Below are 25932 nucleotides of genomic sequence, written 5' to 3'. Positions count from 1 at the left end.
AAAAAAATAGATGCTTTTATTGAGTCCTGGACACCAAAACAAGGAGACCACCACCTAGCCTGTAGGTCAGGGCAGGCAGCCGAGAGCCACCTCCTTCCACATGGGTCCTTGGCCTGGCAGCCTCCCTGCCTGCCTCCTACCAGAGTGCCAGGCCGAGCTCATCCTGTCCGTCCTCCCGGCTCCTCCCCAGGGCTCCCGGCTCCTCCAGCACCCCGGGCCGGCCCTAGCCCCGTCAGAGCGTGGCAGGGCCCAGGAGGCTGGGGGCAGGGTCCTGGCACAGCTGCAGCTGCACGCTGGCGGTGAACCAGCAGCTGGGCCGGCCCAGGCTGCAGTGCAAGGTGGTCCGGAAAGTGCTCCTGGCATGCTTGGGGAAGATGATGGTGGTGCTGCGGAAACGCAGGGCGCGCGGGCGTGGCTCCAGGGTCAGCTGGCTGCGGTAGTTGCGCCACGTGCAGTTGGGTGCCGCCACGATGGTCTCGCTGTAGGCTGTGACGGTGGGCACGGGCACATAGAAGACCTTGTCCTGGAAATGCTTCTCTGAGGCGTACTTGACCTCGGAGTTGCAGCTGGAAAGGACAGGAGGGAAGCGGAGTGAACCCAGGATGGGGAGCAGCCCGATTCCCTGCCCACAGCATGGACACGAAAGGGCCCTGGGAAGACGCTCTGAAGCCTAACTGGTGTGTGTTGCTCTGAAATGTCAAGGTCAAGAAGGTCAAAGAAGGACTGAGGGACTGTCCTGGCTTCACAGAGCCTGAAGAGGCAAGACAGCTAACCGCAGTGAAGGACCTCGACTGGATCCTGAACTGGGGAGAAAAGTAAGCCGGGAAAGGACCCTATCGGGACGACGGGTGAAATGGAGCCGTGTCGTGTGGGTTAGGTGCTGGCATCACCGTGTGCACTTCCCTGATGTTGACAACTATGCTGCCGTCACGGAAGAGGATGTCCCTGTTCTTGGGAGACACACTGAAGTATCTGGGGGCTAAAGGGCAGGACGTCACCAATCTCCCCTCAAATAGGGCAAGATATAAACAACCCGTGAATCTGTTTGAGACGCACATGCAACCTTTCAAAGAGTTTGAAATTATATCAAAATACCAAAAAGTCCCTTCAGCAGCCCTGGAGGAGTCACTGACTAGCATCCCCCAGTTCCACGTCCAGAGCTTTAGGAAATCAAACTGCAAGCTCTGGGAGGGAGCGAATCCTCGCCATCGAATCCCCGAAGGTGATCACAAAAGACTTGTGACGGGATCAGAGGTCCTGAGGGCCAAGCCGTCCGTCCTCCACCCTTGCTGGGCTTCCGATGATCGAGTTTTGGCTTGCATTTTAAAAACTAGGCCGTGAAGGCTGTTTGGGGATTGAAAGATAATTTAGAAGTGGACCCGTTTGTCTCCTGGGACAATTGCATGGCTGGCAGGGGCAGGAGGCAGTAGGTCTCAGATGCTTGGCTGGCCCCACTCGACAGGGACAAGTGGATGGAGAGAGCCCCATAGATATGTGGGAAAAATCACAGATCCCACAGTCCACCTTCAGGAAGCCTGAGCCCCAGCAGCTTCAGAAGAGGGCAAATTGACGTGGGATGTTCCCAAGCAGGGGTGCCTTAATTCAATTCACATGCCACCTAAGATGTCATGTGCCTGGGAGGGCACCCAGTACACTTACAGTCCAGTAGCTCAGGGGTGGCCTCAAGAACCTAAGTTACAGTCACAAAGAACATGGAGCAGCTGAGTGTCCCCTAACTCTTGGACAACAGAGTGAAAAGGGGGCCTGAGTTGCCTGAATGGTTTGGTTGTGAATACCTAACAATCTGGCAGGGGCTGCGCGCAGTGACTCGCACCTATAATCCCAGCATTTTAGGAGGCTGAGGCAGGAGGATCACTTGAGCCCAGGAGCTGGAGACCAGCCTGGGCAACATAGTGAGACCCCATCTCTGCAAAAAAATACAAAAATTAGCCGGGCATGGGGGTGCACACCTGTAGTCTCAGCTACTCAGGAGGCTGAGTTAGGAGGATTGCTTAAGCCCAGGAGGTTGAGGGTGCAGTGAGCCATGATCCCACCACTGCACTTCAGCCTAGGTGACACAGTGAGAGCCCATCTTAAAAAAAAAAAAAAAGTCTGGCAGGAGAAGGGAGGGAGAGTTAGGGTGCACAAGTGGTTATGTTTATATATTTTCCAATTTTTCTGAGAGGTTGGATTTAAAGTAAAAGCCTGTTGGAGCAGACGGTAAATGGGGATATGGGAAATGGCTGAATAGGCCTGGGGTGGGGGCATGGGGTGGATACAGGGGGTCCCTTGGGGTCAGAGTCTCTTAAAATCAGTTTTGTCTCTGGCTAAGACATGGCCATCCCCAGAAGGCAGCACCCAGAGGGGCCGCCTCAAGGGTAGGGAGCCTCCTGAGCCCCCAGACTGGCCTAGTCCCCACCCCCATCCCACAAGAGAGTCAGGACCAGCACCCAACCCCCCACCCCCTCCTCCCACACAGAGCCCAGCGGCCCACTCACCAGATCTCATGCGTGGGTTCCGGGTTCACCTTGATGCTCTCCCCAAAGAACACCGGCAGCATGCGGGGCCTCATCTCCGGCGCCGGGGGATTCGGGAGTTGGGAGGAGGGCTGTGGGGAGAGCCAGGGACACAAGGTTATGCAGCCCCTTGTCGCAGTGGCCTCAGCTCCCTGCTGGGCACATAGGATCACCTGACACCCTCTGGCCCTGGCTTGGTCTGGAAGCTGTTTCGTGGGGCCCATCAGGAAGCCCACCCCAGAGCTCCTCCGTGGGATCCAGGCATTCAGGGGTCTGCCCAGTCCCCACCACCAGCCTGGCCCCCAGCTCCCAGATCTCAACAACGGGTGTGGTCACGGCCTCTCACTGCAACCTCCAGGCCACACCCACCCCGGAGCCCAGCTCAGAGCCCTGGAGAACTGGGATCCCTCTGTGCTCTTTGCCGGGCTGAAACCATACTCGGCCTGGAGAAAGGGTTCCGAGCCCTTCTTGATGCCACCGAAGGCTCAGGTAACCTCCAGAGGGGTAGAGACCCCACCACATCTGTGTCTGTGGCACACCTGCCAGGGAGGGACACACAGATGGGAGCTGGCCAGGCCTGCAGAGGGGCACAGGAAGCCGATCAGAATGGCAGATGTCTGCAGGAGAGCAGGGCGGGCCTAGAAATGGCACCACATCTCCCTGAAGACAAGGACTGGATTGGACATGGGCGTGTAACCCACACTGGGCCAATGAGAGCTACCCAGGTTCTCCTCCAGAGCTGTGGAGACAGCCCCCCTGTGGGGGCTAAGAATGTGGGGCGGGGGTTTGGAAACCATGTGGAAATGGAGCTACACTGAGGAGAGCAGGAGTCAAAGACGGTGAAATATCAAGTCTTTCCAACATTGTTCAAATGCCTGGATCAAGCCACACCTGAAACTGTCCCTCAGTTGTGAGCACCAGCAAATCCATTTTGAGGGAGGCTTCAGACCATTTGTGCTGCCTTTCTGTCACTTGCAGCGGGAAGAATCTTGGCAAGGTGGGGAAAGAGAGTTCCATGGGAAAAGAAGCCACCCACAGTCCCTTCAGAAAGAGCCCCTTCAGACAGACACAAAGAACGCACTCTCTGTTCCCCTCCCAAATCCACCCCACAGCTCCACGCTGGGAAGTTCCTTCTCCAGTCTGTTTTAAAGTCTGTCCCAAAATTCCACTCCCTGTGGAAGCAAAGACCATCAGGGCCATGGCCCTGCCCAATGCTCCTCACAGGAAGTGGCCTAGGGACCCCCACCCCATCCTGCTCCTCACAGGAAGTGGCCTAAGAACCCCTACCCCATTCTGCTCCTCACAGGAAGGGGCCTAGGAACCCCTACCCCATCCTGCTCCTCACAGGAAGTGGCCTAAGAACCCCCACCCCATCCTGCTCCTCACAGGAAGTGGCCTAAGAACCCCAACCCCATCCTGTGGCCCACCTCCCCCTCCCCCCAGCTCAGCCGCTGGTTCAGCCCCAAACTGATTCTGAAAACACAGACCTCTGGCCTCTGCTGCCTCTCCTCATGCCAACGCGGTGACACTTCTGCCCTCCCCTACCCTACTCTTCCCTCCTGAACTGTTCCCTGCCAGACTCAGCCTCACAGGCCTTTCCCCTCTTCCACCTACCCAAGAAAACCCTGTCCATCTACACGTGGGGGTCCTTCCGGGCCAGCCCAGCAAAGCGAGTGTCTTGAAGTAGAAGTTTCACTTAGGGCAGGGCCAGGAGGCTCTGCTTCTAAAGCCTTTTTTTTTTGAGACAGGGTCTCTTTCTGTCACCCAAGTGCGAGTGCAGTGGTACAATCACGGCTCACTGCAGCCTTGACCTCCTGGGCTCAGGCGATCCTCCCACCTCAGCCTCCCACACAGCTGGCACTACAGGTGCATGCCACCATGCCCCAGCCAATTTAAAAAACAGTTTTTGCAGAGACAGGATCTCACTATGTTGCCCAGGCTGATCTCAAATTCCTGGGCTCAAGTGATCCTCCTTACCTTGGCCTCCCAAAGAGCTGGAACTCAGGTGTGAGCCACCACGCCTGGCCCCTAAAGCCTTTTAAGGCAGCCCTAGATGTTCTCCTTGAGGTGTTGCTGTGACACTCAAGTCACGGCCAACCCGTGAGGAACACATAGTAAGAGCCAGAAAGAAGCCCTTGCTCTTCGATGCCATTGAGATTGGGGATGTTTGTTACGAGGCATCCCCCCGCCTGACCAGCCTATGCTGGGATAACAGGGGGCCTGGCAAGGCCACTCCCTAGGACCTGTGCTGGAACTACACGTGCCCGCATCAAGGGCTCAGGGAGGTGAAGGGCAGGGCTTTAAATAACCTGCCTATTTTTCAGATAGCTTGTTCATCACTGAGGTTATGAATCATAGACCCAGAGCATATGAATAGCATAGCTTTGGAGAAAGCATGAGTGTAGATTCGAAGAGATGCTCGCGGCCATGGCAGAACGTCTTCCATTCAGCTCACTCACTGCGCACCTACTGTGTGCCGGCACTGCGCTCTGAACTGCTGCTACAGTGGTAAACAGAGAGGATCTCCTCACCTCATCAGAGATTGCCGCCTGAATCCCCTACTACTCTCACCAACGCCCCACCAATGGACTAAGATGCCAACTGTCGGGAGGGCTGTGATCGTCAGGGTGATGAGGGCACGAGAAGGGTTTGACCACCAGGTAATCAGGGAGGGCTTCCCTGTGCAGTGCCACCTGGGACGTGATCTGAGGGGTGAAGCCGAGTTCACTGTGGCCCCAGGGCCCACAGGTCCTGGCGCCCCCCACATTGGGCACCGGGGCCACACAGCCACAAACAGCACCCAGGACACCCACACGCCCGCAGCCCTGCCTCCCCCTGGCATGCAGGCCACCCTGGGACCCTGTTCTAGGGCTTGTAATACAGAGGCCACTAGCCGCATGGGGCTGTTCAACTTAAATTCATTACAATTCAGCAGTCCTCGTTACATTCCTCAGTCACACCCGCTACACACTGGCAGCTGTCGCACTGGCCGGGGCAGATCCAGAACACGCTCACGGTCTCAGCAAGCACCCTGCACAGGCTGCCCTAGGGGGATGCAGGCTATGGGTGAGGTTTCAACCGGCAGGCCAGCCCCAGCCCCAGCCCCAAATGACCACTGCATGCTGTGTGCAGAGGCCCTCAAAGTAAAGGCCCTCAAGATGGCCCCATCAATGGCTCTGCTCTCCTCAGAGCCACTCAGGCCGCTGGCTGGGCAGGTCCTGGGTTTGCCCCTGGCTCTGTCTGCCTGTGTCAAAATGGGGAGGGCTGGAGATGCCTGGGGTAGAGGCAGGGACCCAAGGGAGGTCACAGTCTGGTCTCAAATATTCAGACCCTCTCCCTGGGAGATGGGGCATGGCCCAGTGTGGCCAGGACGAGATGGACCCACAGAGGTCCTTGAGAGAAGCAGCGAGGGTCAAGGCATGGACACCAAAAACACAGCCAGAGGTAGCTTCCCAAGGACAAGGGCAGTGTGGGTCAAATAGGGTCCCCCCAAAACCCCATGTCCACACAGACCCTGTGAATGGGATCTTATTTGGAATAGGGCCTTTGCAGATGGAATTGAGGCTCCTGAGATGAGGTCATCTCGGAGGAGGGTGGGCCCTAAAGTCAATGACTGGTGTCCCTACAAGAGTGGACACAGGATGGAGGCGGTGTCACGCCTATAATCCTCTGGGAGGCCAAGGTGGGTGGATCATCTGAGGTCAGGAGTTCGAGACTAGCCTGGCCAACACAGTGAAACCCCGTCTCTACTAAAAATACAAAAATTAGCCAGGCGTGGTGGCTCACACCTGTAATCCCAGCTACTAGGGAGGCTGAGGCAGGAGAATCGCCTGAGCCCAGGAGGCAGAGGTTGCAGTGTGACGAGATCGCACCATTGCACTCCAGCCTGGGCAATGGAGCGAGATTCTGTTTAAAAAATAAAAATAAAAAGCGGATGCGGATGCACAGGGACAATGTGGAGGCAGGGATGGCAGGGGCGCAACCACAAGCCAAGGAGCACCTGGAGCCACCAGGAGCCAGAGAGGCGGGAAGGAGCCTTCCCTGGGGCCCTCTGAAGCGGTGTGGCCCTGCCACACCTGGATTGGAACTCTGGCCTCCAGAACTGTGTGAGAATAGAGTTCTATTGTCTCAAACCCCCCAGTTTGTGGCAGGTTTTTTTTGTTGTTTTTTTGTTTTGTTTTGTTTTTGTTTTTTTACAGTGGCTCTAGGAAGAGCACACAAAAAGGCCACATGCTAAAAATCAAGACTGGAGCAAACCCTGGGGCCTGTGCCTCCCAGCCCTCCATGAAGGTGCTGGGGTGGCTGAGACCACCCGTGGGTCCCCGGCCTGGCCTCCTCCCATCTTGATCAGGGACTGGGGATGGCTTGTGAAACCAGTTTATCGGTGGAGTCCTCCCAGGGGAATGGGAGAGAGGGGCCAAGCAGGTGTCAACCAGGCAAGGCGGGGGCACAGCCGTGACCAGCTGGGGCCCGTCACACCAGGGCGCAGGAGTGTGGCTGCCCCAGCACTGGTCCCATCTGGGACAGCGGGCTGCTAGCCACTGCTGCCCCACTCCTGGGGTGGGAGTCACCTTCTGGGGGAAGAAAATCCCTTTCCCCCAAGGACGGGTCTCTAGGAAATGGGAGAGCTGCCAGCCGTGGGCAGCTGGGGTTCATGGCCACTGGGGACTGAGGCAGTGAGGTACCGTGCACAGTGGCCGTGACACCTCCCTGACCACTGCCACTGGGACATGGCACTCAGCAGGTTTTGCTTATGCATTGATTTCTAGGTTTGCGGCCCTCTCCCTGCTCTCTGGCCCTACCTAGATTATGATGCCCCTGTGGATGGGGAGGCACGGTCTCCATCTCCTACACCCCAGCGTCTAGTGCATGGTGATGCTCGTTGCTTTGTTCTCGGCTGAAGAGGGGGCAGCTGGCTCCCATGGGGGACAGCAGGCGCTGGGGACCCTATTTCTCCAGGCTGGTGCCTGTAACCATGGCGACCACATGCACACCGGCCTCAGGCAGAGGGAGTAGAGGGCCGACCGAGCGGGAACCATGAACTCAGAGCCAAGTCCTGCCCGGGCCTGGCTTGATATTTCCTACCTCTGTCCCCTCCCTGCCGCCCCCATACCTGCCTGGACAATGAGGATGGAGAGCTTTTTGTGCTCTCACGGTGCCGGGCACCATTCTGGGCACTCGCCACATATCCTACTCATCTGATCCTTATAAAAACCCCAGCACACAGCTGCTGGCAGCACCCCTATTTGCCAGATGTGGAAACCAAGGCCCAGAGTGGCGAAGTCATTTGCCCAAGGCCACGCAGCTGGAAGAGGCAGACCAGCGCTGGACGCTGGTGGTGCGGCTCCAGGGCCCGGGCCCTCACCCTCGTTCCTCCACTGCTTTTCATGCCCAGGGGCCTGTCCCATCACTACCCCTTCAGCTCCAAGCTCCCCTGACACAGGCTCAAGGCTTCCCACTGGGGACCTCTGCCCGTTTCTCTCTCAGCCCCTTGTCTGTGACCCGAGGCTGCCTCTGTGCTCCCGCTGTTCCCTGCTGCACTGGCTCCTTCTCAGTCGGCCTGGTGAGAGCCAACTCAGAGTCTGCTCCAACTCTTAGGGGCATCCTCTGTGGGGACACAGGAGCTCCCATCTACTGGCCTCCATTGCAGTAACCCCTTTGTGTTTCTGTCACCCCCAGAGAAGCAGCTCCCTAAGGCTGGAGTCCTCATCACCTCTAAGCCCAGGGCCTAGCACCTGCAATATGGGGAGGGGAGGCTCCACACCTGCAAAGCAGCCCCTGCCCCAATCCAGAGAGCCCCAAGGCTGGGCCCATGCCTGTCTTCAAGTCTGGCAGCAGCCTGTGGACAAACATCACCAGCAGCCCCATTCCTGCTAGTCACAGTCAGCCCAGAACAAGGGCTGAGGACCACAGGGAGAGGATCGAAGCCCCCAGCAGATGGCCTCGAGGTGGCCCCATCTCTCCCTGGCATTGACACAGAGTGAGTGGCCCAAAAGAGCGGCAGCTGCTCCCTTCCTGGGTGTGGCATGCTGAACAACGGCCCCCAAAGCTGTCCACATTCTGATCCCCAGGACCTGGGAATATCTGCAAAAGGGACTTTGCAGATGTGATTAAGGATTCTGAGACGGGATACGGTCCTGGGTCACTCAGGTGGGCCCGATGTCATCACAGCGTTCCAGGGGGTCAGAGTCGGAGAGAGGCCAGAAGATGCTGTGTTGCTGGCTTTGATGAGGAGGAAGGGGCCACAAGCCAAGGAGCATGGGCCCCTCTAGGAGCCAGAACAGGCACAGGAACGGACTCTCTCTGAGCCTCCAGAAGGAACCAGCCCTGCCGACACTTTGATTCTGGGACTCCTGACCTCCAGAGCTGGAACATGACAACAAATTCCTGCAGTTCGAAGCCACTCTGCGTCTGGTAACTGGCTGCAGCAGCCATAAGAGACTACTAAGCTCTTATGTGACTCGGGCCAATGACTTCCTGTCTCTGGGCCCCCACGGCCTCCGCGTCTCTGAAGTGGGGAGATAGGAGGACCCGGCTCCCAGGCTTTGGTGTGGCTGGGTCAGAGTTGGCAGCGACGTGGAACAGTGCCCAGCTCAGGGGTGGCACTGGGTGCCAGTGGGCCCACAGCAGGGATCCTTCTCTCCCATGAAGGTCTGGGGAGGAAGCGCCTCTCTGGACAGAGGCATAGCTCGCACCCTTCGAACCTAAAACAACGCTTCTCCTTACGTTCAGGAGCAAGCAAGCATCATTTCAGGACAGTCACTTCACAAAAACAAGGCAGTGACAAGACTGGCCCATCATCATCTTCTATGGCTCACCGTTCAGTCAACACTGACCCCAGCTGCAAGACTCTGTATGACTCCATGTTTCTAGAAATAATACACACTCCCTAAAAAATGTTATCTGAAGCTTGGCATTTTCCCAAGTGCGTGCAGGTGTTTGCTTGCTGAGCACCTACTGTGTGCTGGGCCCAGTGGGAGTGAGATGAGGCACAGGAACCCCCAGGGCCCTCCTCCCGCAAGAGGGGGTGACATGAAGCCACAGGGGAGGAGAGAGGACGACACCGTGTGGAAGGGGACAGTAACATGGGCACTAAGGTTTGGGGAGGTGTTTCTTCTGTCCAGACAGGTGGGAGGGCTGGAGGGAGAGAGAGGCAGCCTGCTGCTGGCGTGACCCCCCCGTGCGCTGCCAGGAAAGGCTAACTCCTCACCCATCGAGCTGGGAGGGCTTATTTCAGAGGCAAAGCCTTTGTGCTGTGGCAGAGCCCCCGCCCCAGCATCTCTCCTCGGTGCACGCAGAATGAGGACACTGCCAAACCCTCCGGATGCCGCCACACCTGGAGCGTGGGCGCCGACAAAGGCAGCCGCCTTCCGCCGGGTCCCGCTCCCCACCTGGCTGCCAGCAGCCGACAAGGCCTACTTCACAGGCTGGCCCGGGAAGCCAGAGCTCTGGGCACCATTTGCCAAAGGGTCCTGCTGAAAAAACACCAAAATCCACCCAAGCTGGAAGCACTGCCCGGGAGACACCAGAAGCTGTGGCAGCCCAGACCAGTGCAGGCTGGTGTCCCGCGGGCCTGGGTGGTGAGACGGCTCGGGAAGGCCCCGCCAAGGCCCAGGACACTCCCACGGAGCTGCAGGGCCGGACGCCAAGGGAAGATGGTGGCAGCCACCAGTTCGACTGGAGGCTCGGAGCTTCGTCTTTCTGGCTGCAGGGCTATTTGAACATCGAAATGGTCGTGGCGCCTCGCGGACTCCAGCCAGCCTGGGGAGTGGGCAAGGGAAGTGCCTCTCGCGGCCAAGAAGGCAGGCTGCAGCCCTGGAAGTCCGACTTTCCAGCCACGCGGGAGCGAGATACTCCCGAAAACTGGGTCACACACAGTCCCATGGGGGCTGGCAGGGCAGGGGAGGGCCAGGGAAGGAGTCGAGCACACGCACACGGGACCTGTCATTGCTCACCTGCCCTGGCCACGCGGCCACCTTGAGCACAGGAAGCCCCTAGACAGACCCGCTCCCCACTCCCATCCTCAGCTGGTCTGCCAGGCTTCAGTGCCCTCCCACAGGCCCAGGCTCCTGTTCTGGTCTAGACAGAATCCGGTGAGATACCCTTGGCTGCCCTCGGTTTGCTCATCTGTGAAACGCGGCTGTGCCGTCGGCAAGGCCCACACTCTGGGGCTGGGGACCCATCAGGGATGCCCAAGGCACAAGCTGGCGGTTTCCTAGGGGGCTCAGCATCCACCTCGAAGCTCTGGGATGTCGGGACAGGGAAGAACGAGTGAGTCTCAGGCACATGGGAGAGTCACCCAGATGCCATCCTTCCCTCCCCACTAGGAGGGACAACAGAGCTGGCCCAAGCCCAGGTTCCCAGCTCCTTCCAGGGTCCAGGGCAAGCCTGTTGTAGCCTGGGGAGACTGGGCTTACTCCCAGGCTCCTGGGCAGCAGGACGGTGTTGGGGGGCGGGACAGGCCCTGGAGGGTGTTGGGTCCTGTGGACACTCGCCAAGGGCCCACCAGGCCCCACCCGCTTGGCCCAGGAGCCTTCCCCGGGAGCCGCTGGGACGGGGATGAACACTCACTGGCTGGATGTCAAAGTACACAGGGGCTCTTCGGAGCTCCGCACCTTCCTGGCTGCTACACAGGCCATAGCCCATGGGCCGGTGAAGAAAGATAGCCGCTCTGTTGTCGAGAGCTCAGTGCCTCGCGGTGACAGCCTGCCAGACCTGGAGTCTGGGCCTGGCTGGGCAGGGACTCACAGGAAGGCACAGCCTGGGTGACACAGGGCCATCCACAGATACTACGGCCCAGCTCACTGAACCATGAGCTTTCACACAGGAGCCAACTGGCGGCCCATCAGTGCAGGAGTGGGAGGCAGGAGGAGGTACCCAGAGCCCTCCCATTGCTGCTCCTGGAGACAGCAGGACAGCCAGGGAGCCCCACACGGGCCGCAGGAGAGGCGTCCTTGCCAAAGCCACATGGAGCCTTGCAACAGCTTCCCCTGAGCTCAGCCCCTGACCTCCCTGGCGGAGAGAACCTCCGGCGCTGTCAGAACTTGATTGTCTGGGATCTACACAGGGAATCTGAGACCAAAGCACATTGGCTGGGCTAATGTTAACCTGGACCATCACCCATGAGGAAGGTGAACCAAGGAGGGGGCATTTAAGCACCAAGAATTCCCACCCTTCTGATGACAGCCTTGGCTATTGGCTGGGGCAGGGGTGGGTCTTTCTCAATCTCCCCCAACGTGGCACAACGGGGCACCTGAATGTGATTGTCGAAAGGACACAGTCTGCTTGTGGGGGATCCCAGGAGACCCTGAGTGGATCAGGCTGCTCCCTGGAGAGCCAAGAACTATCAAGGGCCCAGCAAGGAACCCACAGGCCCAGGATCTGACAGCCAAAGCAGCGAAACCGTGAGCAAAGGGTGAGAACCGTCACAAGCTTGGAGGCGGTGCTCCGGCTGGGCTCCCTCCTGAGATGGGCAGGCCAGAGGCACCCAAGTCAGCAAGATGGGTGTGGCCTGCCTTGTGTCCCCCACAAGGGTAAGTTCAAATCCTGAACCCTGGTACCTGCAACTGTGACCTTATTTGGAAAGAGGGTCTTTGCACATGTGATCAAGTTAAGACAAGGTCAGATTAGATCAGGGTGGACTCTGATCCAAGGACTGGTGTCTTTATAGGAAGAGAGATATCTGGACATGGGGACACACACAGAGACAATAAGGCCGCATAAAGACAGAGGCAGAGACTGGCGTGATGCGGCCAGTAGCTAGGAGAGGCAGGTGGGACGGATGCCCCCCCCGAGAGCCTCCAGAGGAGTGTGCCTCCGCCAGCAGCTTGATTTCAGACTTCTTGGCCTCCAGAACTGTGAGAGGATGAATTTCTCCAGTGTTAAGCCACCCAGTCTGTGGCACTTTGTCACGGCAGCTCTGGGAAGTGAGTGCGGGGACCCACAGCTCTGCCAGCCAATAACAGAATGGGGGCCGCCAACCTAGGGCACAAGAATCACTTTGCGCAGGCTGCAGGGCTTCGGGCAGGGTCTCCCACTTTCCCCCTGACACTCGGAACACTGTCCTTTCTCAAAGATACCACTCACAACGGTCAGGCGGCCTCCCAGATAGGGACCCCCGTCTCTGTACACAAAGAACAGCGAACCCAGATCCTGCCCTTATAAAGGCTGGATTTGCTGCAAGGTGGACAAATATCCCCTCTGGATTCCCGTGCATCCTAAGATACAGATGGCACACCAGGAGGTGTCTGCCGTTCACGTACTGTGCCCCACAGGGAGGCCGAGCACTGGAGGGCAGACAGGACAGACCACACCTGTCCCCAGGAAAGCTGCCCCCAGGAAAGCTGCCCCCAGTCTGTCTGGCAGCATTTTCCCCATGCAGGGGGCTCCCTTGTTTCCAAAGCACCTGGAAGGCCGTGAGCCAATTTGTCTTCTTTTCATGCTAAAGCTACAGCTATAGCTTAGTTTCTTAGCTGGGTAAGCCTGCCCCCGACACCAGGGCTGTCAGACGCTTTGCTGAATTTCTGTTGGAGGCCTGGGATTGAGCAGACGCGGCTGGAAGGAGGCTCCAGGGCTTCCGGCTTTCCCTTCTCTCTTCTCCCTCCTCACAGCCTCCCTTTCTGCAAACAGGCTCCTCCCTCCCACCTTGTCCTGACATACCTGGCTGTCTTCCACCTTAGCTTGCTCAGACACCTTCACAGGAACACACCTGTGAGCCTGCCAGGGGGCCATGGGGGCTGATCCCTGTTTTCCTAAGTCCATCTGTTCAGCCATCTGTTCATCCATTCATCATCCATCCATCCACCCATCCATCCATCCATCCATCCATCCATCCATCCATCCATCCATCCTTCTATTTGCTCATCCATCCATCCATCCATCCATTCTTCTGTCCATCCATCCATCCATCCATCCATCCATCTATCCATCCATCCATCCATCCATCCATCCATCTATCCATCCATCCATCCATCCTTCCTTCCTTCCCAACCCCAGCACTACCTCACTAGCTCCCTTCTCCCTCCTCTGTCATACTCAGTTTCACCATCACAGACAAGAAGCAGAAATGAGAAAATCCAAGAGTCCCAAGGGTCCCAGTCAAGGTCCAAAGGGATGGCTGAGACCACAAGCGGTCTCAAAGAGCTGGGCACCCCCGGGGAGTTTTCAGGGATGGGCTTCTCTTGGAATCTGGGTCCAGGGATCCAGCACATCTTCCTTAGGGAAGTTCTCATGTACAGTCTTTAGAAATCCACCCACTGCATAAACAGACTGGGAGAGGCTGGATGGAGGGAGGGAGCCCTGAAGGTGACAGAGCCAGGCCACCAGCTGTGGGTGCAGTCCAGGGCCAGAGGCCCCGTTTCTGCATCTGGGAGGTGGCAACAGCTCAGATCTGTCACCACCTGCCATTGCCCCATAACAGGCTGAGTCCTTTGCCTGCCACAGGGGGGCTGTTCATTTGAACATGCACCCCAGAGAACACAATGTAAGATCCCAAATGCCACTTTCAGTCTCCCTGAGTGCAGTGAGATGACACAGGGCTACTTCTCCAAACTGCCCATATTCACTTGCGGAGATAGGTCTGCCTCAAAGTCATCCTCACTCCTCCACGATGCCAACCCCTAAATGCCCACAGCTCTGCCGGGCAGGGCGGGGAGGAGAAGAAGGGTATGGGTGTTTGCTCAATCTGCAGTCACAGTCCTGGCCCTGGGAGCTCACAGGCAGCAGAGGCAGCATCTGTCCTGCTCAGCTGTGTCCCTCACCCACCCAGCTTTAAACATCTGTGGGCTGACAAATGCCCATCAATCAAAGAGTGGATAAAGAAATTGTGGTATATATACACCATGGAATACTACTCAGCCATAAAAAGGAATGAAATAATGGCATTTGCAGCAACCTGGATGGAATTGGAGACCATTATTCTAAGTGAGGTAACTCAGGAATGGAAAACCAAATACTGTTATTTCTCACTTATAAGTGGGAGCTAAGCTATGAGGATGCAAAGGCATAAGAATGACACTATGGACTTTGGGGACTCAGGGGAACGGGTGGCGGGGGTGAGGGATAAAAGACTACCAGTTGGATTCGGTGTCTATTGCTTGGGTGATGGGTGCATCAAAATCTCACAAATCACCACTAAAGAACTTACTCATGTAACCAAATACCACCTGTTCCCCAAAACCTATGGAAATAAAACATTAAAAAATAAATTTAAAAAAAATGTGTGGGCTGAACGCAGCTGACGGACAATCCCCTCTGCCACCAGGCCAGTGGGCAGGCTCCGCTGTTCTGGGCCATGCGGGAGACGAGTCCCCGCCCGCATGGAGACGCGCCCTACACTGATGCAAAAGCGCCACCTTCTGCGTCCCACACGGGCACCCTCCTCACTCAAGTCTTTCATTTGAGTTTCTAATTTGGGGAGTGTGGACGCTCATGATGCCTTTTTAAAAATAAAAATAGAACAGTCACAAGTACTTTTTAAAAGACCAAATGGAATTTTAACTTTTGGCCTCAGCTTCGCCTCGAAGTCACTGACCTGGCCTCTCCCAGCCCCTCCGGTGGCCCCTGCCTCTTTGTGGCTCCTGAGGCATTTGGTTACATGCGTAAGTTCTTTCGTGGTGATTTCTGAGATTTTGGTGCACCCATCCCCCCAACAGGCCAAGCCTAGCTTGCTCCTGCCTCAGAACTTTGCACATGCCATTCTCTTGGACTGAGCACACCTCAGACCTAGCACTGTAAAGTTCGTACCCTAAGTGTGTGTGGGTTTCTGTTAACCATCACCTCCCTGTCCACCTGCCTAAAGCTCACTTCTCACCCAGCTTCTGGCCTTAAGGGCACTTCTCCATCCACCTGCTGCTGCCGCACGTATTTCAGCTGGTGGCTGTGTCTCTTCCGCTAGGATGCCAGTTCATGAGGGCAGGGACCATCAGCATCTTGTTCACTGCTGTGTCCTCTAAGGCCCCAAACAGAGCGCGACACAGAGTAGGTGCTCAGTAAGTTCTGGGGGGACCAAGGCCTGATTCCCAGCTCTTCGACTGGCTTGGGAGTGATGCCGAATGTTCCCAACTTTGCTCCAATAGTGAGCACGAAAAGCCCCTGGTGAGTGGGGACCAGGTTCATTCATATCCAGCCTGGCCCCCAAAGCCTTTGATTTCTTGGGATTGATCTTGCAGCCAGCCGCTTCCCAGATACCCTGCCTCAGTGGGTGGGGAGCGCCCAGGAGGCAAGTCCAGCTTATTCAAACAAAGTAGGGGGCCTCTTTAATGAAGTGAAGCGTAGGCAGATTTAACATGCATGTCCATCTAACCTCCTAAAGTAGGTGACAAGGTGGTAAGGACCTCAGTGGCTTAGATTTGGGGGCAGGACTGCAGTCTACCCCAGCCGCTGAGGCATATGCCACCAACTTTGATCGGAAAGCTGGTGTCGGTCACTGGATACTGGAACAAAGACACCCACCCTGCCAAACGCAGTCTGAACCTGAGGCTCACATGGAAACGCAGCACTGCTCACCCCTGCCTCTTCCTCGGGTGTTGGAAAGCATCAGCTGCGTGAGGCACATCAAAGGTTCCGCCTCTTTGTCCTGAGACAATATGAGGTGCCGATATTTGCACCTAAAGAGCACTCTCCCCGAGTCGTCAGCGAGTACTCAGCAAAGTTCAGCAGGAGTTAACGGGGAGGTGGGGTGCCCTGCGGGATGGGCGAGGGGTGGTTGGGCATGGCCACAGCGGCAAGCCCCAAAGCTGAGAAGAGGGGGCGCCAGGCAATCCTTTCTCCCTTTTATTCAAAGCAGCCCTTCAAACCCGGTAGGTACACAGACATTTTGTTTTCCAAAAAAAAAAAAATCACAGGTAGTTAATTAGTCGCACAGTGAAAAGGGGAATAATATGAGGTTGAAGGGCAGACTCTGCAGCCAGGCCCAGCACAGCCGCTTCCTGGCTGGGCAACTTTGGGCAGGTTGCTAACCTCCTCTGTGTCTTGGCTTCCACCTCTGGAAAACGGGGCTAATTGGAGTGTAGGCTTCATGGGAATATAGTGAAAATTAAATGAATTGATGTAAATAAAGAGCTTAGGACAGTTGTCCTGGCACACGGTGTGAGCTATCTAAATGCCAAGTATCATTATCCATGAGGAAACAGCCCCAACAGCCCCGGGCTTTGCTTTTAAGCCAAATTAAAAGATCAGGGCAACACAGTTCCATACCTGGCATCCAGTGAGCAGGAAGGGGAAAAAATAAAGTCAAGTAGAACAGCCAAGACAAGTAAGCCAGCCACGCTATTCCTGCGGCAGCCACGGGCTGGCCCGGATGGCAGAGACCGCTTCCAGAAAACCCTCTGTAAGGAGGCTTCTGGGTCACGGAAGGAACCAAGGAGAAGGCGCTTTCCCTGTCGGTTTTCTCCAAGCCCCACTGTGCAAGGCGCCACGGGGATTCAGTCCCAACCTGTGCAGCCCAAATGTGTGACAGTGCCAAATCCCAGACGCTCTGGCAGGAAAGCTGGCCTTTCGACAGCAAGATCAGGTTCACTGCAAACAGCCCTGGTCACCTCTGTCAACTCCTGGAAGTCCTCACTGCCCCTTCCACCCGCCAGGCTCCCATAAAGAGACCAAAGTTCAAATTCGCTGCATGATTTGGTCTAAGATAGTGACTCCTCGACTTGGCTGAACAGTACAATCACCCAGGGAGACAGACTCTCCTGATGCCGAGCTGCACCCTTATCAGTTCAGTGAGACTATCTGGGCGGTGAGTGTGGGTAGGTTCTAAAGATTCTCCAAGTGATTCCAATTGGCGGCCAAGTTTGGGACCCACCAGGGGAAGAAACAAGCAAGGTACGAATGAAGGTCATGTCCTGAGGCTTGAGGCGGGGAGCCACTCCTTTCTGCTGTGGGGAGGAGGATTTTCAGCTGGGGGGAGGCCTTTTTTGCCCTGTGAGTGCCAGGCAAGTATCCCTGGGGCCCCAGGAAAGGGGAGTGGAGCCAGCACACACGCCCCAGCAGAAAAGCTGTTAAGGTGGGCAGGGCGCAGCCAGAGAGCGGGCAGGGATGGGCCATCACTCATTTCAACTTGTCATTTCCTCAAGCTGCAAAGGCGCCCGCTGGGCCCACATGCTTCCCCGCCTGCCAGGGGGGCGCCCAGTCTCAGGCCAGGCGCCAAGCTGGGTCCCCACCGGAGTCCACCCCCAGGCTGGGCTTAGTCTGGCAGGAGACAAACTCCTGAGTTTCCTGACCCGGGGTTCCAGCCCCCCCTCCCGCCTAAGCTCCACGTCAACATGCCTTAACATCCCGGGAAGGAAGGGATCCTGTCTGGATTTGGTTATTTAAAAAAAGAAAGAAAGAAAAGGCTTTCACGTTGGCAGCGCCTGGACAGTAAACAGGGCACCCGGAGCAGCAGAGGGGCCGGGTCCAGATGTCTGCAACATGCCGGGCCTCTGGGCGCAAGCCCACCTAGCCAGCAGCCAACTTCTTTGGGAATTTCGGACCGTCGTTTACCCCGCCCCATGAGCCCCCCATTATTACTGACAATAGGAAGAATCACTCTGGAGGGAGGCCTACTGCCAGGGAGCGGTCTCCAGGTTCAGGGGTCAGCCTGGACCTCCTCCCCCTACACACCCTGGTCCCCACCTGAGAAGCGTGGCTGTCACTGGCCACCTTCGTGGCTGCGGGGCAGGGAGAGGAGGAGGTCCGTCCTGCTTCTACAGTAGCGCGCGTCTCGAGGGGCAACCCTCACCCACCCGCCCGCGCGGTCCCCCATTTGGGAGCGAGAGTGCCTCCTTACCGCTCTTGCCTCGCTGGGTCCCGGGGGCTCCGAGGAGGCGCCGGCGCCCCCCGCGCGCGCGTCGAGGATACCGGGCGCCAGGGAGTAGAAGGGTGGGCTGGGGCTGGGGCTAGGGGGCAGCCCGGAGTCGGGGCTGTCCAGCAAGCCCTCCCGGCCCTGCTCCTTCAGGCTGTCCTCCATGCCCTGCAGATGCAGGTGGCCCACCATGTCTGGGGGGCGCGGGGCGCGGGCCCCCCGCTCCTCCGGGGGCTTCTCCACCGCGCTCCGGGGCACGGGGCAGGCGGCGGCGGGGCGAGGGCTGCGCGCCCGGGGACCTGCGGGCACCGCGAGAGGCGGCGATCAGGCCCGGCGACCCCTGCGCCCCTGATCCCCGCGGGCCTGCAGCCTGCTCGCCGCCGCAGGCCGCGCTCCTGCCAACGCCGCCGCCCTCGGCCCTCCGCGGCGCCCGCCCGCCGGGCCCGGCCTCGCCTCCGCGCTGCGCTGCGCTCCCGCAGGCCGGCCCAGCCCCGAGGCGCACGTCGCCGCCCGGCCCTCTCCGCACCTCCCCGGCCCGCGCCTCTTTTTCTAGGCGCCTCCTCCTCCCCCTTCCTCTCCCCGCCCCGGCCTGCGCGGTGGGCAACCGCCCCGGGCCGGCGCCTCTGCCGAGGCCCTCCCGCTCCAGGGGACTCCGCGCCCAGCCTGCAGCCGGAGTCCCACGAGGCGCGTGTGTCCCCCACTCCCGAAACAAGCACCACACTCGCGCACCGAGGGTGCCTTGTGGGGTCCCCAAGTTATCCCAAGAAATACGAGTAATAATCATCATCCTATTTCGTGGTGCTCTTGGAGGTTTTCTCAATCCCATTTGAAGTCCCAATAAAAGCAGCTTGAGAAACTTTATTTTAGAGAAGTTTTCTTTTTCTCTGTAACTTACAATCGATGGGGAGGAGTGCCACCACCGCCCTAGTACTGGCGTCTCCGTTACCCGCACAACCAGGGCCAGCTCTTTGGGCCTTGAGGGTGGAAAGCATTGGGTGGAACTTGTGGGTGGGGGGGCGGCGGCGGCGATGAGAAGCACTTCCGGGAATCCCCAGGCATCTGGCTGTTCCTGCATTTTTCTGGGAAGGTCCTTGCTCATGAACAAGGGTCCTGCTCGTCTTTCCCTTCTTTTCCTTCCTCCCAAGAGAGAAGAACACGTGTTTCCTTTCCTTACTGTTTTCTTATCAGATGCCTGGCAAGGCGTCTCCGCATTTCCAGCGCCCAGCCACACAGACGCCCCCCACCTCACTCCTGAGGATCCATCCTTCCATTCTGCAAGCGGGGCAGCTGGGGGTGTCCACGGACTGCTTTGAAAAGCAGGAATGTGGGAGAGGCTAATAGGGCGAAGAGAGCAGAGGGAGACTCCAGGAAGGGTGGAAGTGTGCACGGCACACTCATTTCCATTCTGCTTAGAGCAGAAAGCCCAAGCGGGAAGCCGGGTGTCAGAATCCGCTCTTTGGACACCCTCAAACTGAGGGCAGCACTTTGAAGATGTTCTCAGGCTCCCATTCTGCACCCAGCCTTGGCCGGACCTCAAAACGGGCACGCGTAAGACAGCAGGCCCCTGGCCTGTGGAGGGCCCAGTCTGGTGAGGGAGGCAGTCAACGTACCAGGAAGCTAAGGCTGTGAGTCTAAGGGAAGAAACTTAACGAGGTGCTGCAACCAAGAATAGCCAAAGGGACAACTTAAGGCTTGGGGTGTTCAGGGAAGGCTTCTTGGAGGAGGCGATTTTTAAAGATAAGATCTGAATAGCCAAGCAGTGAGAATTAGCCCACCATGTGGAGGGAACAGCAGGGCGCAGGCCCTGCAACAGCCGGAGTAAGGTGTATGCCAGACACTGACAGAGGGTGGGGCCGCTTCCTGAGAGTCCACAGGGTGACAGGCATGCACCTGTCACCAGGTGAATTTACAGCCCATTTCCATATCTCCCAGGAAAGAACGCTGGAAGTCTGCTGCCCAAACAGAACTAACCAGAGGTTTGAATATCTGGAACATTCTGGAAAAAAACAAAATAGGACAACAAAATAGGATTCCATTTGCTTCAATTCTTAGGCAAGACAGGGCTTCTTCAGCCCTTGGGCCACTTGACCAGAATCAGTGACTGAACTGCTGTCACTGACTAGGATGAAAGTGGTGGGGGGAGGGGCGTTCTTTCTGGAACACAGACACATGGAAACTCACATTTCCCAAATGCCCACCCAGCCAGCCCCAGTAGTCTTCTGCTTCCCTGGAGAAAGTCTTTGGCAAGAACGAATTTCTTCTTATCTCAGGGACTAATGACCCCTTGGCCACAATAGCTACCAAGGGCAGGGCAGAATGCGGGCAAGGTAGAGTTTCAAAATTGCAGGGTTCCTCTGTCTTTATTTAAAATGTTGATATTTTGAGGCCTGGTGTGGCAGCTCACGCCTGTAATCCCAGCACTTTGGGAAGCTGAGGCGGGTGGATCACCTAAGGTCAGGAGTTTAAGACCAGCCTGGCCAACATGGTGAAACTCTGTCTCTACTAAAAATAACAAAAAATTAGCCAGGCATGGTGGCAGGCGCCTGTAATCCCAGCTACTCAGGAGGCTAAGGCAGGAGAATTGCTTGAACTCAGGAGGTGGAGGTTGCAGTGAGCCGAGGTCATGCCATTGCACTCCAGCCTGTGCAACAGAGCAAGACTCTGTCTCAAAATAAAATAAAATGTTGATGTTTTGTTCCTCTTGAACTGTTTGCATCCATTTTGACTTTTAAAACGTTGCAGCAAAATATCATTTGCGGTGATTTCTGTGTTTGGGGGATGTCCTGAAATTCTCTTGCCCCACTCTACTAATCCTGTCCCCCTTGTGTCATTCATCTTGATCTAGAAGCCCACTTATCAAGAGTGCCTTCATGACTATGCCCATCTGGGTTCTGGAAGTTTCCCTGAAACAGGCTGCCCTATGTGGTAAATGGTTGGAGATGTGTGCACGCCAGACGGCAGGCAGAACATGAGTGCATTACAAATGTCAGACCCCCAGAGAGCAGCCCACACTGATGGCCCCAGTGACCGTGACCTCTGACCTATTCGGATCCTGCTGCGGGCTGGGGACCGCCCCTCAATTGAAAGCCAGTACTGTGGAAGCTTCTATTTCTCACAGCACCAGATGGTCTGCAAATGTCAAAGACGGGAGGAAAGGCCGAAATTTCCATAAATTCATTGGAGCCAGGGGCTAGGCAGTGGGCAGGGCAGGAGGCTCTTGCGGCCAGTCTCAGGAGGAAAAGGGGCTTGAGCCCCTGAAATGTGAGGTTTGAGGAGCAGAAAAGGGGGTCTTTCAAGATTGGAGTACCTGCTCTAGGCCCAGTGCTGGAGGAAAGGGCAGAGGGAAGGAGGTGCCAGGTCTATGGAGGCCCTTATGCCGTGCCAGGGGATTGGGGCTTTATCTGCCAGGGATGGGAGAATCTGCAGAGGTTTTGAAGCAGGTAAAGAATGATCTGATCCAAATCGCTTCCAAAGTTCCTCACATGTACACATATATACACATAAACAAAGCTGGATTAAAGAGTGGAGAGTTTGGAGGCAGAGAGAAATTGGGCAGAGAAAGTGGATATTTAATAGAAAAGAGGTATTGGGGTATCTGACAAGGGGTTGTAAAGAGTGGGTCCCGTGTTGGAGAGAAGGGGAGAAGGGACGACCCCTTCACCGCACACCCCTGGGAAGGAAGACCTTCCTCCACAAGCTTCTGAAGTCACTGGCTTTTAAAAGCACATGTTGAAGAAGAAAGAAAAGTGACCTGGGGTAACCCCAAGCCCCAGCCCAGGGCCCCCCAAGCACTCCCATATCAGGGGGATTTTCCCAGGCTGCTTTGTGTGGGGGAAGCTCAACTTTGCAAGGAAGGCCAGAGGGAAGGGCATCGAGAAAAAAAGGTTTTTTCATGGCGCGCCATTAGCCACTTGTTGCAAGCAGCATTGAAGGAAGGCTCCTAGAAGCAGGGCTGCGCATTCCTGCAGAGCTTACAGAGCTCTGCACACGCACCATCCTGCACTTGAACCCTGGCTGCATATTATTTCCATTTTAAAATAAAGCAGGCCAGGAATGGGGGCTCGCGCCTGTAATCCCAGCACTTTGGGAGGCCAAGGTGCGTGGATCAGCTGAGGTCAGGAGTTTGAGACCAGCCTGGCCAACATGGTGAAACTCTGTCTCTACCAAAAGTACAAAAATTAGCCAGGTGCGGTGGTGCACACCTGTAATCCCAGCTACACAGGAGGCTGAGGCAGGAGAATCCCTTGAACCTGGGAGGCGGAGGCTGCAGTGAGCCAAGATCATGCCACTGCACTCCAGCCTGGGCAATAGAGTGAGATTCCAACTCAAAAAAATAAATTAATAAAATAAAAGATAAATAATAAATAAATAAAGCAGATGGAGTCATGGAGACTCAGAGAGGTTAAGTGACTGCCTGAGGTCACACAGCCTACCCTAAGTAGAAAGCCACACTGGAGGCTGCTAGGGTGGACGTGGCAGAGGCTGCCAGTGGGTCCCAGTGGATTGTGACATGGCGGCAGGAGGACGGAGGTTGTCATGCCTGACAACAAGGCCTTTCTGTAACCTGCAGAGAGAGCCCTGAAACAAGGCCATCTGAGAGCACTGGAGGCCGCTCGCCTTCCAAGGAGACGCCCAGACAAGGAAGGGGTCTTCTTGTCGTGTGCACACTCGGTTGTCTGGGTTTGAATCCTGGCCCTACCATGTCCCGGCTGTGTGATCTGGGCAATTGGCCTGCCCTTTCTATGCCTCAGTGTCCCCATCTATAAAGCAGGATGATAATAAAGCTAGTGAATGAAGATTAAATGTAAGCATATTAAGGGTATGCTGCCAGGTGCACCGGGCACAAGCTGAGCCCTCGGCATGGTGCCAGGGAAATTTCCTCAGGCTCAGCTGGGCCCTGCTCTAATCACCACACTTCATGCCTTGCTGTGTGAAATCACCAGGATAATCAATACATTTAGATACACACACACACTTCTACATGCACATAAACACATATGCACATATACATACACACATACACACACAACCACACATATGCACACACACATATACATGTACACACATAAACACATATATACACGTAAACACACAAATATACACACATACACACAGATGCATACACAATACACATGCATACACAAGCACACATATACACACAAATAAATATACATATACGCATACACATGTGTATGCACATACATACATGTACATACATATACACATGTAGACACATCCACACATAAACACAAATACACACACATATATGCACACATATGCAAACGCACATACATGGACACACAAATATACACACTAACACACATACGCATACATACACATACACATATGTACTCACACACGTATACACACATCTACACACCTACACCCATACGCATACACACGCATATGCATATACACTTTTTAGAAGAAGAAAAGACGAGAGAACTGCAGTGTCAGCAAAGTCTTTGTCTTTCATAGGGAGCATCCGGGGCTCTTGCCTATTTTTAAGGAATGCAGAAATAACACTGAACATCACTGAGGGTTTGAAAGTAGCCACAGAAGAACTTGAAGTGGAGGCGTTCAAAGGGGCGGCGAGAACAGAGCCAAGAGGAGCGGCTTCTTGATCACACGCTCCATGTAGGCCCTGTCTGAGCTGTCCAGCCGGGCATGTGATCAAATGTTTCAGAGTGAAGGCCCAGGTGACTGTATGGCCGTGAGACTTGGGACTGCGCATCCTCAGCAGGCCAGGTCCTGGTCCCTGGCTGGGGGATGCCTCCCTGCCCCAGGGAGTCGCATGTTCCCTGGTGGTCCGTCTCACCCAAGGGACTTTTCTGCAGTGCCCTTGCTCAGTCCCCAGCTGTACCACAGACGTCCGCGCCTGTTCAGAGCTCCAGCCGTGACTCACCTCTTCATTTTTAGCCCGTGTCCTCTCAGAGCCTGCAGCCCGCCTTTGCTGGGCAGCTGTCTGGGGGTCAGGGCCCATGCCCTGGGTGTCCACACATAAAACCAGCTCTTGACCACTTGCCCTACTAAGACAGGGAAGTGGGGACAAAATGAATTCAAAGTGCCTTTGACCTGGGCATACATTCTGCTGCCATTTGTATGTGTGTGTCCAGGACAGCGTCCAGATTCCCAGTGCTTTCAGTGAGCGACGAAAGCTGTTCTAAGGGTCTGCTGCCCGGCATCCCAGCCGGCGTGGCTTCCCACAGCCCCTCCCGTTCCCATTCCACAGTGGGGCTGCTGGACTCACCTCACAGCTCCGGGCAAAGACGCCCACGGCTGAGAGGCTTCTTCCTGGCTGGAAACTCACCGCTTCACACCTTCCGGCTGTAAGCAGCGTTCAGCTGAAAAGGCCTTTTCTGCCAGCTTCTCCCGAGCTTGAGTAAACAAAAAGCCTATTTATGTCTTTAGAGCACTTAATTAAGCCAGGGCAGGGATAAAATCAGAGACTGAGTGTAGTGAAAACACAGTCCTTAAAGTCAGAAGAAGGTCGCCTCCGGCCAGGCTTGGCCAAGAGCCAGCTGTGTGTTCTTGGGGGAAGCTGGGTCTCCCTGAATTTTTGCAAGAATAATATAATGAAAACCCAAACACCATTTGGGTTTGTTGGGTGTTGACACATCGGATCTCTCTCTCTCTCTCTGTCTCTCTCTTGTGTATGTGTGTGTGTGTGCTGTTTATTTTGTTTTGTGTTTTGCTAAACCATGTAAAAATAGGTGGTAAATATCATGCCCCTTTGCCCCAAAACTCTTCAGCAGTACCTCCTAAGAAGAAAGATGATATGGAACCACAATACTGCGATCATACTGAGGGAATTTAACATTGGTACAATTATATAACCTATATTCCATATCAAAATGTCCCCAATTTTCCCAACAATGTCCTTTAAAGCTGTTTTCCTTCTCAACCCAGGGCTCAAACACACGTTGCATTTCGCTTGATCTTAGCCGAAAGTCGGAGAAGTGATCACACACAACTCCTAATAGTGACAACTATTAGGATCGTTCACATTAGGATCACATTAGGAGTTGTGTAGGAGTTGTGTGTGATCTCCTAATCTCCTAAATAGTTGTCACTATTAGGAGACAATTCTTCATGAGTCTCCCGTGTTTATTCTCATCTTGCAAACAGAGGCCTTGGCCACCCTTCATTGTGGGCTATCATTTCAAGAACGTTTGTAGGGAGAACAGTTTTGAAAGGTAGAGATAGTGTCTCTCTTCAAATCAAAGGATAGGCGTGCCTCCTGTCCACTATAATAAAAATAATGGTTCCCTGTGGGGAAAAGGTCAGGCCGGCTTATTGCCCACTGTGAAAGATTCGGGTTCCCTACACTGCAGGTTCCTCCCCTGCTGTGCAAACAGCTGTATGTGCAAGGGTCACCTGGGCCCCTTCGAGTGGCCCTGTGGAAACCAGAGCTGGGGAACTGGCTGGAGAACTTGCTGACTCCCTGGCTTCTGTGATTATTGTGAGTAATAACGTCCTTTGTCTCTGACCCAGGAGTCTTGTATCTTCTGCTTGAGTCTGTGAGACTGTGGCAGAGCCATGTTTTCCCTGGCCAGCAGGGTGAAATCTCAGACCACTCCCAGTTCTGTGTGGTCACATCTCTTTAGATCTTTGACCCTAACAGACCCCATACCT

The 25932-nt window shown here is 55.7% G+C and overlaps 1 protein-coding gene across 2 annotated transcripts; it reads right to left on the bottom strand.

Moving 5' to 3' along the window:
- Positions 1–24754, bottom strand: RFLNA (refilin A). 2 transcript variants are annotated; one of them, XM_025401915.1, is made up of 3 exons: positions 24548–24754; positions 2499–2608; positions 1–566 (listed from the first exon to the last, which is right to left on the bottom strand). In XM_025401915.1, the coding sequence occupies exons 2-3, from the start codon at positions 2570–2572 to the stop codon at positions 233–235; spliced, it is 408 nt and encodes a 135-aa protein (XP_025257700.1). In that variant the 5' UTR covers positions 2573–2608; positions 24548–24754; the 3' UTR covers positions 1–232. The 2 variants fall into 2 exon arrangements, with proteins under 2 accessions (XP_025257700.1, XP_025257699.1); XM_025401914.1 differs by lacking the exon at positions 24548–24754 and adding an exon at positions 18283–18693.
- Positions 24755–25932: the final 1178 nt, after the last annotated feature.

Source organism: Theropithecus gelada, chromosome 11, assembly GCF_003255815.1.
Source record: "Theropithecus gelada isolate Dixy chromosome 11, Tgel_1.0, whole genome shotgun sequence".
In the NCBI taxonomy this organism is placed as follows: Eukaryota; Metazoa; Chordata; class Mammalia; order Primates; family Cercopithecidae; genus Theropithecus; species Theropithecus gelada.
This window is presented reverse-complemented; position numbering and strand designations above follow the sequence as displayed.

What these genes read in the sequence shown, in the direction of transcription:
- RFLNA (XM_025401914.1), bottom strand. Translation starts at nt 18,489, where the DNA reads ATGGTGGGCCACCTGCATCTGCAGGGCATGGAGGACAGCCTGAAGGAG. An exon ending in GACCCAGCGAGGCAAGAGCG is followed by an intron (nt 2,609 to 18,282) that starts GTAAGGAGGCAC and finishes CTCTCCCCACAG; the next exon opens with CCCTCCTCCCAACTCCCGAA. An exon ending in GAACCCACGCATGAGATCTG is followed by an intron (nt 567 to 2,498) that starts GTGAGTGGGCCG and finishes TGTCCTTTCCAG; the next exon opens with CTGCAACTCCGAGGTCAAGT.